Below are 16,476 nucleotides of genomic sequence, written 5' to 3' on the forward strand. Positions count from 1 at the left end.
TAGGGCTGCAGAGATGGTTAGATGTTAAGGCACTTGCCTACAAGGCCAAAAGACCCAGGTTTGATTCCCTAGTACCCACATAAAGCCAGATGCATAAGGTGACACATGGGTCTAGAGTTCATTTGCAGTGGCTAGAGGCCCTGATGTGCCCATTCTCTTTCTCTCTCTCTCTCAAATAAATAACTAAAATATAAAAAACATTAAAAAGTCAGACTTTAAAATATTTTATTTATTTATTTATTTATTTGAAAGAGAAGCAGAGAAAAAGGAAAAAGAGAGAGGGCATGCCAGGGTCTCCAGCCACTGTAAATGAACTCCAGATGCATGTGCTACTCTGTACATCTGGGCTTTATGTGGGTACTGGGGAATTGAACTCAGGTTCATATGCTTTAAGGGCAAGTGCCTTAACTCCTGAGCCATCTTTTCAGCCCATGAACTCAGATTTTACATATTTTTATTTATTTATTTAAGAGAGACAAAGAGAGAGAGAGAGAGGGAGAGAGGGAGGGAGGGAGGGAGGGAATGGACATACCAGGGCCTCCACTGCAAATAAACTCCAGATGCATGTGCCCCCTTGTGCATCTAGCTTATGTGGGTACTGGGGAATTGAGCCTCGAACCAGGGTCCTTAGGCTTCACAGGCAAGTGCTCAACTGCTAAGCCATCTCTCCAGCTCTGAACTCGAATTTTAAATAAAGGACAAATATATATAGATTGTATTTTTAAAATTCCTGTTTGGGCTGAGAATTCATCATAAAGTAGGTAATGATGGGGCAGCTATTATCTTATAGGAACTGTAGATGGTGTTTCAGTTTTCTTTCAAGTATTTTGCATCATAAAAATTATATCAATGTTATAAAAGCAAAATTATAGTAATTATAAATTCCTAAAATTAAAATGTTAAAATTATGCTTCAGAGCTGGAGACATGTCTTAGCGGTTAAGATGCTTGCTTGTGAAGCCTAAGGACCCATGTTTGACTCTCCAGATCCCACATAAACCAGATGCACAAAGGTGAGACAGGCATGAGGTCGCACATGCCCACTAGGTGGCACAAGCATCTGGAGTTTGATTTCAGTGGCTGAGGCCCTGGTGTTCCATTCTTTCTCTAAGAATAGAGAATAAAATAATTATACTTCAAATCCTATAAATGGCATACATTATTAGTAAGGGTTGTTTAAAAAGGGATTCAGGCTGGATGTAGTGGTGTATGGGAGGCAGAGGTAGGAGGATCACCATGAGTTCAAGGCCACCCTGAGACTACCTAGTGAATTCCAGAATTCCAGGTCAGTCTGGGCTAGAGAGAGACCCTACCTCAAAAAAAAAAAAAAAAAAAAAAAGGGCTGGAGAGATGGCTTAGTGGTTAAGGTACTTGCCTTCAAAGCCAAAGGACCCAGGTTCGATTCCCCAATACCCACATAAAGTCAGATGCACAAAGTGGTGCATGTGTCTAGAGTTTGTTAAAAAAAAGGAGATTCAGGGCTGGGAGATGGCTCAGTGCTTAAAAACACTTGCTTTAAAAGCCTACTAGCCTGGGTTCACTTCCCCAATACCCATGTAAAGCCAGATGCACAAAGTGGCATATGCATCTGGAGTTTGTCTGCAGTGACAGTAGGCCTTGGCATGACCATTCTTTCATTTTCTCTGTCTCTGCTTGAAAAGAAGTAAAATTTTAAAACTATTTAAAAAGGAATTCAGGGTGGTATAGTAGCCACACCAAAGCAGCTGGTGGGGGGGGGGTTAGATAAGCAGAAAAACAGCAAAATATACTCTTCTACTGAAAAGTGAAGGTGTATAAGGGATTATCATGCACAGCAGAGAAGACGGAGAGACCCAAATCTTCTAGGAATCAGGAAACTAGCCATAATCAGCTCCGGCCGTTATGCTGGTGGCCCCAGTCCGCATTCCTGTCCGGCCCAGCACAGAGCTGCAGAAGCAGAAGCCAGGTGAGGAGATTTTCCACTCATACCAGTCTCCTCACAAAGTCAAGAAACATGGAGAAGACAGCAGGGAGCAGCTCCAATGCAAGTGCAGATATCCTTCACAGCCTCCCAACCACCAGAGAACTCATCTACCCCCAGCCACACAGCATCCAGCACAGTTCATCAGAACACCAGATACAGCAATCCAAGCAGCCTAACCAAATACATAGTGCAACAGAGAGGGAGTGAGGTAGGCACTCAATATAGGTGAGATTGGAAGTCATCCCAAAAGGTAACATGACCTACTTACACAAAGCCAGGTATATAGGCCTGCACTGGAAGTGCTAACCTCACCTTCCATGTCAGGGCAGGTTATGTGTTAGATTTGACTGGTGTATTCTTGGTCTTTACCATTCTCAAATAAACTGTATTTTGGTGTTGACTATTGTTGCCTTTGACACTTCCTGGTTTATAGAGCCTTTGTCTTTCTTCTGTCATTCTTGGGGGCAGGGTCTCATTCAGCCCTAGGCTGACCTGGAACCCATTTTAGACCAGAAATCTCAGCATCCCAGCTGACAGGATTAAGGGTGTGGGGCAACATACAACCTTAGGGACTTTGACTTTATTAGATTATTCATTTGTTTTAATCCATACTCTTGCATAAATACTCTGTGCTGTTTTTTTCTTTTCTTTTCTTTTCTTTTTTTTTGAGGTAGGGTCTCACTCTAACCCAGGCTGACCTGGAATTCACTCTATAGTCTCAGGGTGGCCTCGAATTCATGGTGATGTCCTATTTCTGCCTCCCAAGTGCTGGGATTAAAAGCATGTGCCATCATACCTGGCTTCTGTACTGGTTTTGATTGAATATGTATATTGCTCAGTTGAATTTTAAAATTTGCCAGTAATTTGCTTTACCCAGTCTACTAGAATACTTGCATAACAGGCAAACTCAACACTTAGGGTCACTTCTGCTATTACTCTAGGAGGAATATAAAAGCCACACCTGGCACCTTAAACTCCTACCTGAAGAAATATAAAGTCAGATTTGCACATCTAAGAATACTGCAGATAATTAGAAAACACAAGCATCAAATTAACGCAAGATGCAAAACTCTCTACATTATAATACAAGAAACACAGAAAAACCAGGTCAATATAATTGCACCAAAAATTAAATCCATCAGAAATAACCTCCAATGAGACTGATTTAGATGAAATGCCTGACAAAGAATTTAAAAAAAGATCATGTCTATGTTTGAAGAAATCAAAGAAGAAAACAAACTCCGGAAGGAATCCCAAGAGAACACAGAAAATCAATTTAATGAAATAAGGAAGTCTATATAAGACATGAGTAAGGAAATAGAAATAATGAAAAAATATCAATCAGAAATACTAGAAATGAAAAACAGAGTAAGTTAAACAGAAAACTCTGTAGAAAGTCTCACCAGTAGAATGGATCAAGGAGAGGACAGAATATCTAAACTAGAAGACTAGGTGGCAAATCTAATACAGTCCAACAAAAAGAAAGACAAACTAATAGGAGGGCATGAATGGAAATTTCAAGGCATTCAGGACTCTATGAAGACATCAAACATTAAACTACCAAGCATGCAAACCAAAGAAAATATATTGAAAGCAATTAGAGAGAAAAAGCAAGTTACTTATAAAGGCAAACCTATCAGAATAACAGTAGATTACTCAACACAAACTTTAAAGGCTAGATCTCCTTGGAATGATGTATTCCAGGTTCTGAAAGATGACAACTGTCAACCAAGTTTATTATTATCATTTTTTTCGTTTTGGTTTTTTGAGGTAGGGTCTCACTCTAGACTAGGCTGACCTGGAATTCACTATGGAGTCTCAGGGTGGCCTCGAACTCATGGCAATCCTCCTACCTCTGCCTCCTGAGTGCTAGAATTAAAGGCATGTGCCACCACGCCTGGCTAAGATTGTATCCAGCAAAGCTGACAATCCAAATTGATGAATAAGGACATTCCACAACAAAAACAGTCAAGGAATATATGACTACTAAACCAGCTCTATAGAAAATACTCGAAGGGATCCTTCATGCTGAAGAGAAAGAAAAGCACACACATAATGAAATACAAAAAAAAAAAATCAACCATACTCAATTAACAGTTAATACAAGAGAGTAAAATCATTGTATGTGTACAACAAAACCAAACCTAGGTCAGGTTTGTTTCTTGCACCTCTAAGACATGATCTTGAAGACCTATAACCACCATGTGGTGTGCACCATACATCAATAGTGTGCTGTCCTATTGAAACACCTTACTTGGCTAGCAGGCTCATGAGGTAAGTGGAGGTGTTGGTGTCCAGTCTAAGGGGAGGGACTGTGACGTAGGCGGCAGCATGGGACCAGTCCTGGTGATAGTAGTGCAAGCCTGTCAGCGTGGTGTGTGCAGTGGTGGTTTCTGCCAGTACCACCTTCCCTGGAAGAAAAAGGGTTAAAATGTAACTAAGAAGCTCCTAGTCCTGAACGATGGTTGGGCTGCCCCTCTCACTGTACAGAAGGAGCTAAAGGCAGACAGGAAGGGACCTGTCTAAGCTGGTCCAGATGTGTGAGAGCACAAGTATACTCAAGGACAGGGATTCCCCTATTCTTCTGCTGACCTTGGGATAGGGGGAAGAGAAGGGCATGTGTTCTGAGACCTGGGAGTATAGAGGGGTCCTGTGGGGATTCTAGTTTGGCCTGGCTGTGTGCATGGGTGTTGTGGGGAATAAAACTGGGTGGTGATGTGCCAGGTGTTCAGGGTATGAGTGCCAGGCCTGATAGGCAGTCCAGTTTATTTTCTTTTTCTTTTTTTTTCTTAAATTTTTATTAGCATTTTCCATGATTATAAAAAAAATCCCATGTAAATTCCCTCCCTCTCCCTGAGTTTATTTTCTGATCAGGCAGGTGTTTTCTGGTAGGGTCAAGTCCCCAGAGAACTTCTGGGGTGATATCCAGAGCAGGGCAGGGAGTCAGGAGGAGAGTCCTTCTAGCAGATGGGCCAATAGTCTAGCTGGGAACCCCATGAAGGTCCTCCATCAGAGAAAAGGTAGGAGTTTGTGTCCAGAGGGCAGAATGGTGTGAGTTTGGGGTATCCTTGCTTCTGTCTTATATACCCAAGGCAGTGACTCCAACTGTTTTTCCTATTATCAGGCCTTCACCAGCATCCCATGCTGGATTGAGCTGGGCTACCAGCTATAAAGAAACAACTACAACTATTATAGAGGAACCACACTGGGAATCACACAAGTGCCCTCAGGCTTGGACATAGGTTTCCAGGTGGCTAGAAAGAGAGGCTAAGCCCACAAACTGATGTTTCTTCAGGGCCCACTGGAACTGGATTATAGTTTTGTTAGTTGCCACTGCAACTGTTAGTCATACCTAACTGGTCAAAAAAACACCAATTACTGAGACTATTTAAACTTAGGTAATTTTACCAGACCTGAAGCAAGGTAATAGATGTTTCTAGAAAGCTGTGATGCATACACATGTGGAGGAAGACTGAGCCTAGGCTAGGAGGGAGTCTGAGGCAGATAGTAGCAGACAAATGGGAAAGCCAAGAGAGTGTGGAGAGTGTGGAGGTGGCTGGACCTTGCCCTTGTCTCCATAATGGACATTATCAGTCCAAACCCAAGGACTCACCTTGCATCTTAGCAGCTGCAATCACATCACCAGCAGAGATACTAGACACGTTGACCAGGTAGATGGGACAGTGAGTCTAAACACAAGAGACATTGGGAGGTACAAGCTCAGTCCACACAACTAATAAACACCCCCCAAACGCTGCTACATTCAGCCCTGCATCAGCATATTCCTCTGTGTTGCTCATCCCCACCACTCAGGTGGCAGTCTTAGGCTGAGAATGCAGGTGGTCTGAACACAAGCCAGACTGAGGAACTATATGGAGAGCAAGGAGGTGGCAGTCAGCATTAGCACCAGAGCCTGATAATTCAGAAGGCAACCTTGGGTCAAGACTACTGAGTCACATAATTTATATATATATATATATATATATATAAAATTTATTTGAGAAAGCAAGGGAGAGAGGGGTGTGGGGAAAGAGGCATATAGAAAGAATGGATGCTTCAGGGCCTCTAACCACAGCACATGCTTCCTTGTGCATTTGGCTTACATGAGTACTGGGGAATCAAACCTAGGTCTTTAAGTTTCACAGGTAAATGCCTTAACTGCTAAGCTATCTCTCCAGCCTGAGTCACTTTTTTTTTTGAGGTAGGGTCTTACTCTCGGCTCAGGCTGACCTGGAATTCACCATGTAGTCTCAGGGTGGCCTTGAACTCTTGGCAATCCTCCTACCTCTGCCTCGCAAGTGCTGGAATTAAAGGCATGCACCACCACGCCTGGCTTGAGTCACATCTTTTGATCCCACCATTTCTATAACTTATAGAGAGGGACAGCTTTGTCAGTTTTAATTTCCTGCTCATAAATGTGATGATCCAGAGCAGTTGTATATTATATACTGGAAATCCTGATGCCTTCAGTTTATAGGCTGCCTTATCAACACATAGAATTTACCCTGGAGAAGAACAAGGTTAAGAGTGTAGGTCAGACAAGACTAATATTGTGAACAGACTGTTACATGGATTAGCTTTTCTCCTACAACGCCATGCAAACATGGTCCACAGCTTAACTTCTCTGTGCATATGTTTGAGCTAAAAAACAATGTACTTGGGGCTGGAGAGATGCCTCAGCAGTTAAATGAGGGCCTGAGACTGAATTCAATTCTATCCTGTGAAAAGCGTCACTATCATTCTGATTCCATACACTGTAACAGCAGATCATAGGGCAATGTGATGTGCATGTAGTCAAAAGAAAGTGATTTATTTATTTTTGGTTTTTCGAGGTTAAGTCTTGCTCCAGCCCAGGCTGACCTGGAATTCACTAGTAGTAGTCTCAGGCTGGCCTTGAACTCCTCCTACCTCTGCCTCTTAAGTGCTGGGATTAAAAGAATGTTTTAACCCTAACCCTGACCCTAGCCCTTATTTAAGGGCTTTCTTTACCTGAGCCCAACTAAGAAAGAAGAGAAAACAAGGACCTATCAACATAGGTTTAAATTATGGTTCTCCAAGTCATTTATATTCAAGCAATGAATCTCAGCTTCAGCTAGCTCAAAAGGGTAGAAGAGAGAGCTAGGGGCAGAAAAGACTTACGCCAGAATTCAGGGAGAAATATGTCCATTGAGCAAACAGGCCTGAGCCATTGTGGTGTGTGTGGCCCTTAGAGCAGAATGAGATAACACAATGGTTCTAGCATTTAGATGGGTTACTTACCCTGTTTGCAATGGTGATGACACGGTGAGTGGCTTCAGCTTCCAGCTGTTAGAAACAAAGGACAGGAAGCAACCAAGCTTTATCATCTCCTTCAAACCAGCTTCATCTGCCAGACAGCTCTCTGCATAGGGCATGCTAGAGGTCTGACACTGCAGAGAGAGTGGCAGAGTTCACAGGGACTGGCTGGAGTTTGGGGACAAGGCCTATGTTCAAGGCAGTGGCAGACAGATCAAAGACAGGAAGAAGGTGGGCCTGATGGCTGCTGAGTGATGGGGGGAACACTCCTAAAGTCTCTTGGACATCAAACCACCACCCTACATTGTATGTCTATATATCTATATATATGTTTGTCTGTCTGTCTGTGTGTGTGTGTGTGTGTGTGTGTGTGTGTGTGTGTGTGTGTGTGTATGTTTGTATGTGTTGAGATAGGCTCTTATTATGTAGCCCAGGCTTGTCTGGAATTTGTGAACTTCCTGCCTGTTTCCCAAGTGCAATTTTTACGGGATGAGAATATGCTACCATGTCCTTCTGCCACTTGGCATTTTAGGCTTTGAAGTAAGGATAGGTAGAGAAGGTCTGAATAGAGTCATAGCCCAAGATGCCATTTTTGCTGTTGTCAGTATTACTATCACTATTATTAGTAGTAGTATTGGTTTTCTGAGGTAGGGTCTCACTGTAGCTCAGGCTGACATGGAATTCCCTATGTAGTTTCAGGGTGGTCTTGAACTTACGGTGATCCTCCTACCTCTGCCTCCCAAGTGCTGGGATTAAAGGTATGTGCCACCATGCCTGGCCTACTGCCACTATTATTATATACTTATATTTTGGGGTTTTTTTTCGAGGCAGGGTCTCACTCTACACTAGGCTGACCTGGAACTCTCTCTGCAGTCCCAGGCTAGCCTTGGGACTCATGGCAATCCTCCTACCTCAACCTCCTGAGTATAAGCACTGGGATTAAAGGCATATGCCACCATGGAGACTCTAGATGCCATTTTCTTTTTATTATTTATTTATTCGAGAGAGAGAGAGAGAGAGAGGCAGAGAGAGAGAGGGAGAATGGGCACACCAGAGCCTACAGCCACTGCAAATGAACTCCAGACTCATGGGCTTCCTTGTGCATCTGGCTTATGTGGGTCTGGGGAATCAAATTGAGGTCCTTCAGCTTTGCAGGCAAGCACCTTAACTGCTAAGCCATCTCTCCAACCCTAGATGTCATTTCTATCTAATGTGGTTCCATCAGAGCAGAATTACTCAGCAGGGACCAGTGGACATTTATGTCAATGCCATATAAAAATACATGCAGGGGTCTGGAGAGATGCCTTAGAGGTTAAGGTGCATGCCTGCAAAGCCTAAGGACCCTGGTTTGATTCTCCAGGTCCCACATAAGCCAGATGCACATGGTGGCACATGCATCTGGAGTTCGTTTGCAGTGGCTAGAGGCCCTGGCAAACCCATTCTCACTCTCTCTCCCCCACTCTCTCTGTCTCAAATAAATCAATAAAAATAAAATCTTAAAAAAATACATGCAGAGATACAAGCAGAGGCAGGGGAGAAATGAACTTTCACTTTTCACTCAATGAAGAATAATGGAAGAGGCATGTGCTTCTGTTTCTGAGATGGGAGGATTTCAAAGTATTCCTCAGATGGTAATCTCTTCTCCAAAATGCCGCTCCTTTGGTTTATACTTTGGAATTTTCTTCTAACATATAAAGGTGGTTCTTTCAGACTCTTTTGTCTCCCCATTCAATTTTGAGTAAAGGAACCCCTGGAGTACTTACACTGTCTCCCACCAAAGCCTTGAAATCAGAGTACATTGAGGGATGACAGGGTTTACCCTATTTTTTTTCAAAGAAGTTCAAGGTCAAGTTGGCTTCAGTATGAAGGAAGCTAGTTTTCTGGGAAGCTTCTAGCTGGGAATTTCATTCATGGACAAAGTGACATAAATTAAAATTTTAATGTTTCTTCTAAAATATTCAATGCATGTTATGATTTGCATATGTAATATCTCCTATAGGTTCATGATATGGATGTTTGATCTCAACATGGTGATGCTATTTTAGGAAGTTCTGGAAAGTTAGGAGGTGGGGCTGAGTTAGAAAAAGTAGGTTACTAAGGATGGGTTCTGGTAGTATAATATCCCTAGCTGCTTCCTGTCTCACTCTACTTTCTCTTGGCCATGAAATAAACAGCTCTCTTCTGCCATATGCTTCCACTGCCATGATGTTCTGCTCAAACAGATGGGGACAAGCAAACATCAACTAAACTTCTTTCTCTTTCTGTCTGTCACTTTCAAGTAAATAAAAATAAACAAATTAAAAAATATTTTATTTACTTATTTACTTCTTTGAGAGTCAGAGAGAGAATGAAAATTTTTTTTTTGGCTTATTTCTATTTGAGACCAACAGACAGACAGATAGATAATGGGTTCGCCAGGGCCTCCCACCATTGCAAACGAACTCCAGATGCATGCACCACCTTATGCATCTGGCTTATGTGGGTCCTGGGGAATCAAGCCTCAGACCCATGTCCTTAGACTTCACAGGCAAGCTCTTAACCACTAAGCCATCTCTACAGCCCTGAATTTTTTTTTTTTTTTTGAGTTTTTTGAGGTAGGGTCTCACTCTAGCCCAGGCTGACCTGGAATTCACTATGGAGTCTCAGGGTGGCCTTGAACTCACAGCAATCCTCCTGCCTCTGCCTCCTGAGTGCTAGGATTAAAGGCGTGCACCACCACACACGGCCCTGGCATTTTTTTTTTTACAGTGCCAAAAAGCTAACTACTCAGTATGTCCACATGATAAACGCTGAGAATGAATAAAGGAAGTTTTACTTACCTCCTCTGGACGACTGATTTCAATTCCTTCTGGGCCAGTGATACCCAAATCTAGTGCCTCTTTAGCACCCTGAGTAACAGCAAGAGAACAAAAATTGAATCACAGTAAAAGAAAATATCAAACTCAAAGGACAGTAAAATACGTTGGACACAGCCCATTCCAATAGGCTTTGTTTGCATCTGTCCTCTATGAAATTCATTTTCTGAAGGATGAATCTGGGGCTCCCCATGCAGTTAGCCTCTCGACTTTCACTTTTTTTTTTTTTTTGAGGTAGGGTCTTACTATAGCTCAGGCTAAGTTGAAATTCACTAAGTAGTCTCAGGGTGGCCAATTCAAGGCAATCCTACTACCTCTGCCTCCTGAGTGCTGGGATTAAAGACATGCACCACCACACCCAGCTGACCTTCACTTCTTAATGATTAAATATATCTTTTTCTCTTAAAAATAGTACACTTAAAAAAAAATAGAGTTGGGTATGGTGGCACATGCCTTGAATCCCAGCACTTGGGAGGTAAAGGTAGGAGGATTACTGTGAGTTCCAGGCAAACCTTTCACTACATAGTGAATTCCAGGTCAGCCTGGGCTACAGCAAGACCCTACCTCAAAAACAACAAAAAATAGTTCACTAACTAGCCATAGGTCTGGGGACACTGAAGACAGGTACTATTAATTAGACAAGTCTCTAATTTTAGTAACTCTTAGACTAGAATACTTTTGAGACGATAAAGCTTTTTAAAAATGTTTTATTTTCATTTGAAAGAGAGAGAAAGAGTGAGTGAGAAAGAGAGAATGGGTGTGCCAGGGCCTTTAGCCACTGCAAACGAACTCCAGATGCATGTGCCACCATGTGCATTTGGCTTATGTGGGTTCTGGGGAGTCAAACCTGGGTCCTTAGGCTTTGCAGGCAAGCGCCTTAACTGTTAAACCATCACTCTAACCCATATAAAGAGGTTTTAAAAAATTAAAATAAAAAAAAATTTTTTTTGTTCATTTTTATTTATTTATTTGAGAGCAATAGACAGAAAGATTAAGAGGCAGATAAATAGAGAAAGAATGGGTGCGCCAGGGCCTCCCTGCACTGAAAACGAACTCCAGACACATGCATCCCCTTGTGGGTCCTGGGGAAGCGAGCCTCGAACTGGGGTCCTTAGGCTTCACAGGCAAGCGCTTAACCATTACGCCATCTCTCCAGCCCTTCATTTTGTTTTTTGAGGTAGGGTCTCACTTTAGCTCAGGCTCACCTGGAATTCACTATGTACTCTCAGGGTGGCCTTGAACTCACAGTGGCCCTCCTACCTCTGCCTCCCAAGTACTGGGATTAAAGGAGTGCACCACCACGCCTGGCTTAAAATATATATATTTTAAATTTATTTATTTGAGACAGAGAGAGAGAAAGAAGCACACAGAGAGAGGGACATAAAGAGGGAGAATGGACATGCCAGGTCTTTTAGCCACTGCAAACAAACACCAGACATATATGCCACCATGTACATCTGGCTTACGTGGGTTCTGGGGAGTTGAATCTTGGTCCTTAGGTTTTTTTAGGCAAGTGCCTTAACTGCTAAGCTATCTCTCAAGCCCTGTTTTTTTTTTGTTTTTTGTTTTTTTTTGTTTTTTCAAGGTAGGATCTCACTCTAGCTCAGGCTGACCTGGAATTCACTATGTAGTCTCAGGGTGGCTTCGAACTCATGGCAATCCCTCTACCTCTGCCTCCCAAGTACTGGAATTAAAGGTATGCACCACCACGCCCGGTTCTTTTTTTTTTTTTTTAATAGATAGTAGAAAAGTTTGGATTTCTGACCAAGATTTGGCACCCAAAATGTCAGAATCAGTGACAAGTGATGAGGCTCTCCCTGCAAACTGTCTTCTTTGGTCCCACCCCCATCCAATAACATCTATTGAAGACTTGCCTCAGCCACAAGTTCTCCATTTTCAGCATGAACCCGGGGGATTGCCCCAATGTCCTTGCAGGCATGAAATACTTGGTAGAGTTCACTGTCTCGAAGCATGTACAAATCCTTGTAGGTCATGAACATCTGGAATGAGTTGACTCCCTTCTCTCTCACCAATGTCTCCATTTCTGCTTTTACCTGCGTTTACAAGATTCAAAGGCAAATGCCAGATGAGTCTAATGTCCAGCAAGGAGGAGATATGGAACTGGCCTTGTATGACCACCAGCTCCTCTGTATTGTGTCATTATTTCTCCCTCACTGACCCCCTGCTGCTATGAGGTCATCTGAGCAAACTAATGCAAAAGAATAAACTTTGAAAACTGTCAAGCTAACCCAATAACAAGAATTACACTGTTACATTATAGACATTATTTTTCCCCTGTCATATAAGCTTGTCCTGAAGTCCTGACTCTAAGCCCACCTTCTTGGTGGGTAGGTAGAACAACTGTTATTGCTGTGGTCTGTCCTCCAGGCCCCATACTGGAAGGTACTGTTACCAAGAAGGCACACTCATGCTAGAATTCTAGAGACTGGGAAAATCTTATTAGGAACAAAGCAAAACATGAATAAAGCCATATGAATATGGATATTCATCTCCCAAACATTTATTTTTGGGGAAAAATGGAAGTAACACTGGCCTAACAGTAGGGAAACAAGTTAAGATTGTTCTACTTGCTAGAACATTAGGTGGCCATTATACTAAAGGTCATAAAGATGACTGTGCCGAAAAATAGAAACTGCTCCCACTCAGGCTAAAGGTTACTATGGGAAAAGTATACACAAAAAGACTGGCAGGAAATGAGCTAATACAACCACAGGGATCAATTTGAATTATGTGTTTGCTTTCTTGTCTATTTTGAAAATCTGTAATTAACAAATGATATTTACAAAATTTTGAATTTTAGATGCAGGAAAGTCTATACTACCTCTGACAACTTAGGAGGAAAGGCTGCTAGGCCTCAGTGCTGTTGGGGATCTGGGTGGATACTTGGTTGCAGGCTAACTCCTGAGGAGGATGCAGACAGTCTCTGGGGAGGAGCCACTGCTAAGGGCCAATCAGCAAAATCTGCACTGTTAGCTAGATACAGGGCTCCAGTGCTTTCTGTAAGTGGCAAGTCAAAACTAATGGAAAAGACTGGGTGAATCCAAACTTAAGGTTAAAATCCAAGAAACAGAATGAGTTTAACTGATTTTTTTTTTTTTTTAATTTTGTTTTGAGGTAGGGTCTTGCTCTAGCCCAGGATGACCTGGAATTTACTACTCTCAGGGTGCCTTGAACTCACAGTGATCCTCTGTCTCCCGAGTGCTGAGATTAAAGGTGTGCATCACCATGGCTGGTGTGTTTTACTTATTTATAAAATATTTTTATTTATTTATGTATGTGTGGAGAAAGAGAGAGAGAGAGACAGAGACTGTGTGTGGAGTATAAGGGATTTATCCTGGGGCCAGGGCAGCGGGAGAACAGGGAAACTAGAGGCCACAGACAGAGGCAAAGTGTTGACGCTGGGACCCAGCTTGGCCTTAGGGCTTCTCCCTGAAGAGCTCAGTGGGCAAGAAGGTCCCCAGGGACATCGTTGCCAGGCAGTGCTGAGCCAGAATGTGACTAACCTCTGTCCAATACTGTGGCACCTCCTGTGCACATTGGGACATACTGAGAACCTGTAGTCAGAGCAGGGGGCCAATGTCCTGTGGCTGGCCTTTGGCCTTGGACTCTGTTGCAGCTTGGGGCTCACTGTGACTGCTGGAAAATAGGCTCTGTGAGTTAAGCAGAGCAGGCCAACCCACTGTCCTTATGGGCTTCTCTATGTTCTTTCTACTGGCACACAGGAACCAGGCTGGAGGCAGGAGGGTATCCACATATGCAGGACAGCACTAGGCCCCAGTTAGATCAGCCCACATGTCCCTCAGTGCACCAGACCACTTGTACTTTTTTGGAGATTCCATGAGCACTCACCTTGGGTGCCCACCAGGTGATTCCCATATGGAGGGCATAATCACAGCAGACCTTGGGGTCAGCCAGACCCCGACACTTCTCATAGGCATCCACAAGGGAGGTCTCCTTGTCAGGCAAGACATGGCCGATGATCATGGTGGTGCCCCCAACAAGTGCAGCCTAGGGGAGTGAGGGAAAGCAATTTTATTATAGCTCTGCTTGCAGTCAACTCACTGTCATGGTAAGACAGTGGTCAGGAGACACTCAGGACAACAACTGAGGCTGTGATGATTAAACCCAGCAAGGTTTGGGAAACTGTGAGGGGCTATATAGAACTGGGGGAAAGTATGCAACTTTGTAGAGCTGTCTGTCTAGCAGGTAACTCTGCTTCTTCCTTGTCCAGTGTTCCAGCTTGGTGCTTTGGAAAAACCACTTAATATGTTACCAAGCCTAAGGACAACCCTATCTACCCACTAAGACCTGCTCCCAAAAATGATTTTTGGCTAACTTTAATATACAGATGACATAGTTGAATGCCCAAGTTATACAAGTTTAGGAAAAGATGTCTTCTAGTGGAGTCCTTTCAGTAACTTGGAATGAAGGCTCCAGGTTCAAGTTCCTAGGTGGATCATACAGCTAGGTTAATTTCTCTGAAGTACAGGTTCTTTACCCACACACACACTTGGATAGCTTCCTGATCAGACAGATGTAAAAGTCCAGTCAGATATCACTTAGGGAGTATCCTTTGTAAAGTGTCCTGACATGTACATTTAATTATTTAAATTAAGTTTTGCTTATCCTAGGAGCAATTAAAGCACAATGAAATAAGCTTTATGACTTCATGCTTCTCTATTCAGTTTAATCCTTGATCATAATTCAGAAATATTGCTGAGGAATAAGGCATTAAGAAAACCTAGTTCGAAGACCAAAAACCTTTTACAATGAAAAATCTCAGAACCTTGGCTGTCAGTGGTCTGATGTCTTGCATTGCTTAAAGTGGCCAACAGAGGGTGTAGTTCTGTGTGAGAAGTCTAGGAACTAGGCTGGGGAGAGTGAGAGGAGAAGCAGGGCAGATTGTAGTTTATGAGCTGGCTTCTATTCCTGATTATGCTGGATCCTGCCAGACTGATTCATCCTCACAGCAGGTGGTTGTGCTCTATTTTGTCCTACCATGCATTTCTCACTTGTACACGTGCACATGGAGCTGTCTGATATATGAGGATTTTACACATTTGTCTTATTCTTCTGTAGTTCTAAATTGTTTCCCTCTGTATCCCCTCAGTATAACTACAGCCTTGTAGAGCAAAAAGGGAACCTGCAAACAGCAGCATGTAATAAAAGATCCATTCTGAACATCTGAGGATCCTATGGCAAGAGTATGAAAGGTGGCCAAATTTCCAACTATAGATCAAGCTAATAAGCTATTACCTTCCTTTGATCACTATATCCTTATAATGAGCAAGACTAGATTTGGATTTAGAATTTTGTTGCGTGAAGGCAGGTGTGATGGTGCAAGCCTTTAATCCCAGCATTCAGGAGGCAGAGGTAGGAGGATTGCCGTGAGTTCAAGGCCACCCTGAGACTACGAAGTTAAATTCAGGTCAGCCTGGGCTAGACTGAGACCCTACCTTGAAAAACAAAAAAACAAAAACAAACAAACAAAAAAATTTGTTGGATGGCTCATGCCTGGTCCTTGTACCCTGGGTTAATGATGCAGCTCAGAGGTCTAAGCTCTGCCCAACCCTGTAAAATGATGCCTTTGACAGAGTCAGGCTTGTGTGGGTCTTGGAATGGCTGCTGGCCTTTTGTCAGAGAATTCCAGAGGCCAAGAGAAGTCTAGGAGTGGGCGGGGCGGGGGGCTCTGGGCAGTCTCTGGGTGCCATGGAAAAGAGGGTCCAAGCATCCTCCTTTGGAGTCCAGCGCCCAGGGCAGAGGTTCTTCTTGCCTGGGTATAAGTACAGGAACTAAGAGAGTCCTGGAAGGAATGTGGGACATCAGGAGGTGAACTTGATTTTCTCACTTACTGGCTGAAATCTAGTAGCAACCATGTGATCCCTCAGCACTTTAGCTCCTTCCTAGGGGTGGCAGATGTGACAGCCTCTGAAGGAGGTACAGGTAATCTGGAAGTGCTACCATTATTACTGCAATTACTCCAAGGCCTCCAAATCAAAGTTCTCAAGCTCAAGCAAACTCCCTAGCTGCAGGCTCAGGGCTCATCTGACATTAGATGTGCACAGATTTGTCTCCTCTCAGACAAGATAAGCACAAGACTGGCTTTTTAAATATAGTTATTTATTTATTTGACAGAGAACTGGGGGGAGGGGGGTGGAGAGAGAGAGAGAGAGAATGGGTGCACCAGGGCCTCCAGCCACTGCAAGCTTCAGAGTCCTTGGCTTTGCAGACAAACGCCTTAACTGCTAAGCCATCCCTCCAGCCCAGGACTGGCTTTCTAAATATGTGCAGTTCTGACCTTGGGATGAGGGCCACAAGCATAGTGTTCACAGGAGCATGATATCATGCATATAACAGACCTTTT

The 16,476-nt window shown here is 43.2% G+C and overlaps 1 protein-coding gene across 2 annotated transcripts in view; it reads right to left on the minus strand.

Moving 5' to 3' along the window:
* Dpysl5 (dihydropyrimidinase like 5) overlaps positions 1 to 16,476 on the minus strand; it is a 93,939-nt gene that overhangs the window by 13,772 nt on the left and 63,691 nt on the right. For both annotated transcript variants that reach the window (XM_004669360.3, XM_045150887.1), the window contains exons 3-8: positions 13,962 to 14,120; positions 11,966 to 12,145; positions 10,056 to 10,124; positions 7,222 to 7,266; positions 5,576 to 5,651; positions 4,217 to 4,373 (exon numbers count right to left, since the gene is read on the minus strand). In XM_004669360.3, the coding sequence (XP_004669417.1) occupies positions 4,217 to 4,373; positions 5,576 to 5,651; positions 7,222 to 7,266; positions 10,056 to 10,124; positions 11,966 to 12,145; positions 13,962 to 14,120 (686 nt within the window). The remainder of the gene's footprint in view (positions 1 to 4,216; positions 4,374 to 5,575; positions 5,652 to 7,221; positions 7,267 to 10,055; positions 10,125 to 11,965; positions 12,146 to 13,961; positions 14,121 to 16,476) is intronic.

Source organism: Jaculus jaculus, chromosome 5 (assembly GCF_020740685.1).
Source record: "Jaculus jaculus isolate mJacJac1 chromosome 5, mJacJac1.mat.Y.cur, whole genome shotgun sequence".
NCBI lineage: Eukaryota > Metazoa > Chordata > Mammalia > Rodentia > Dipodidae > Jaculus > Jaculus jaculus.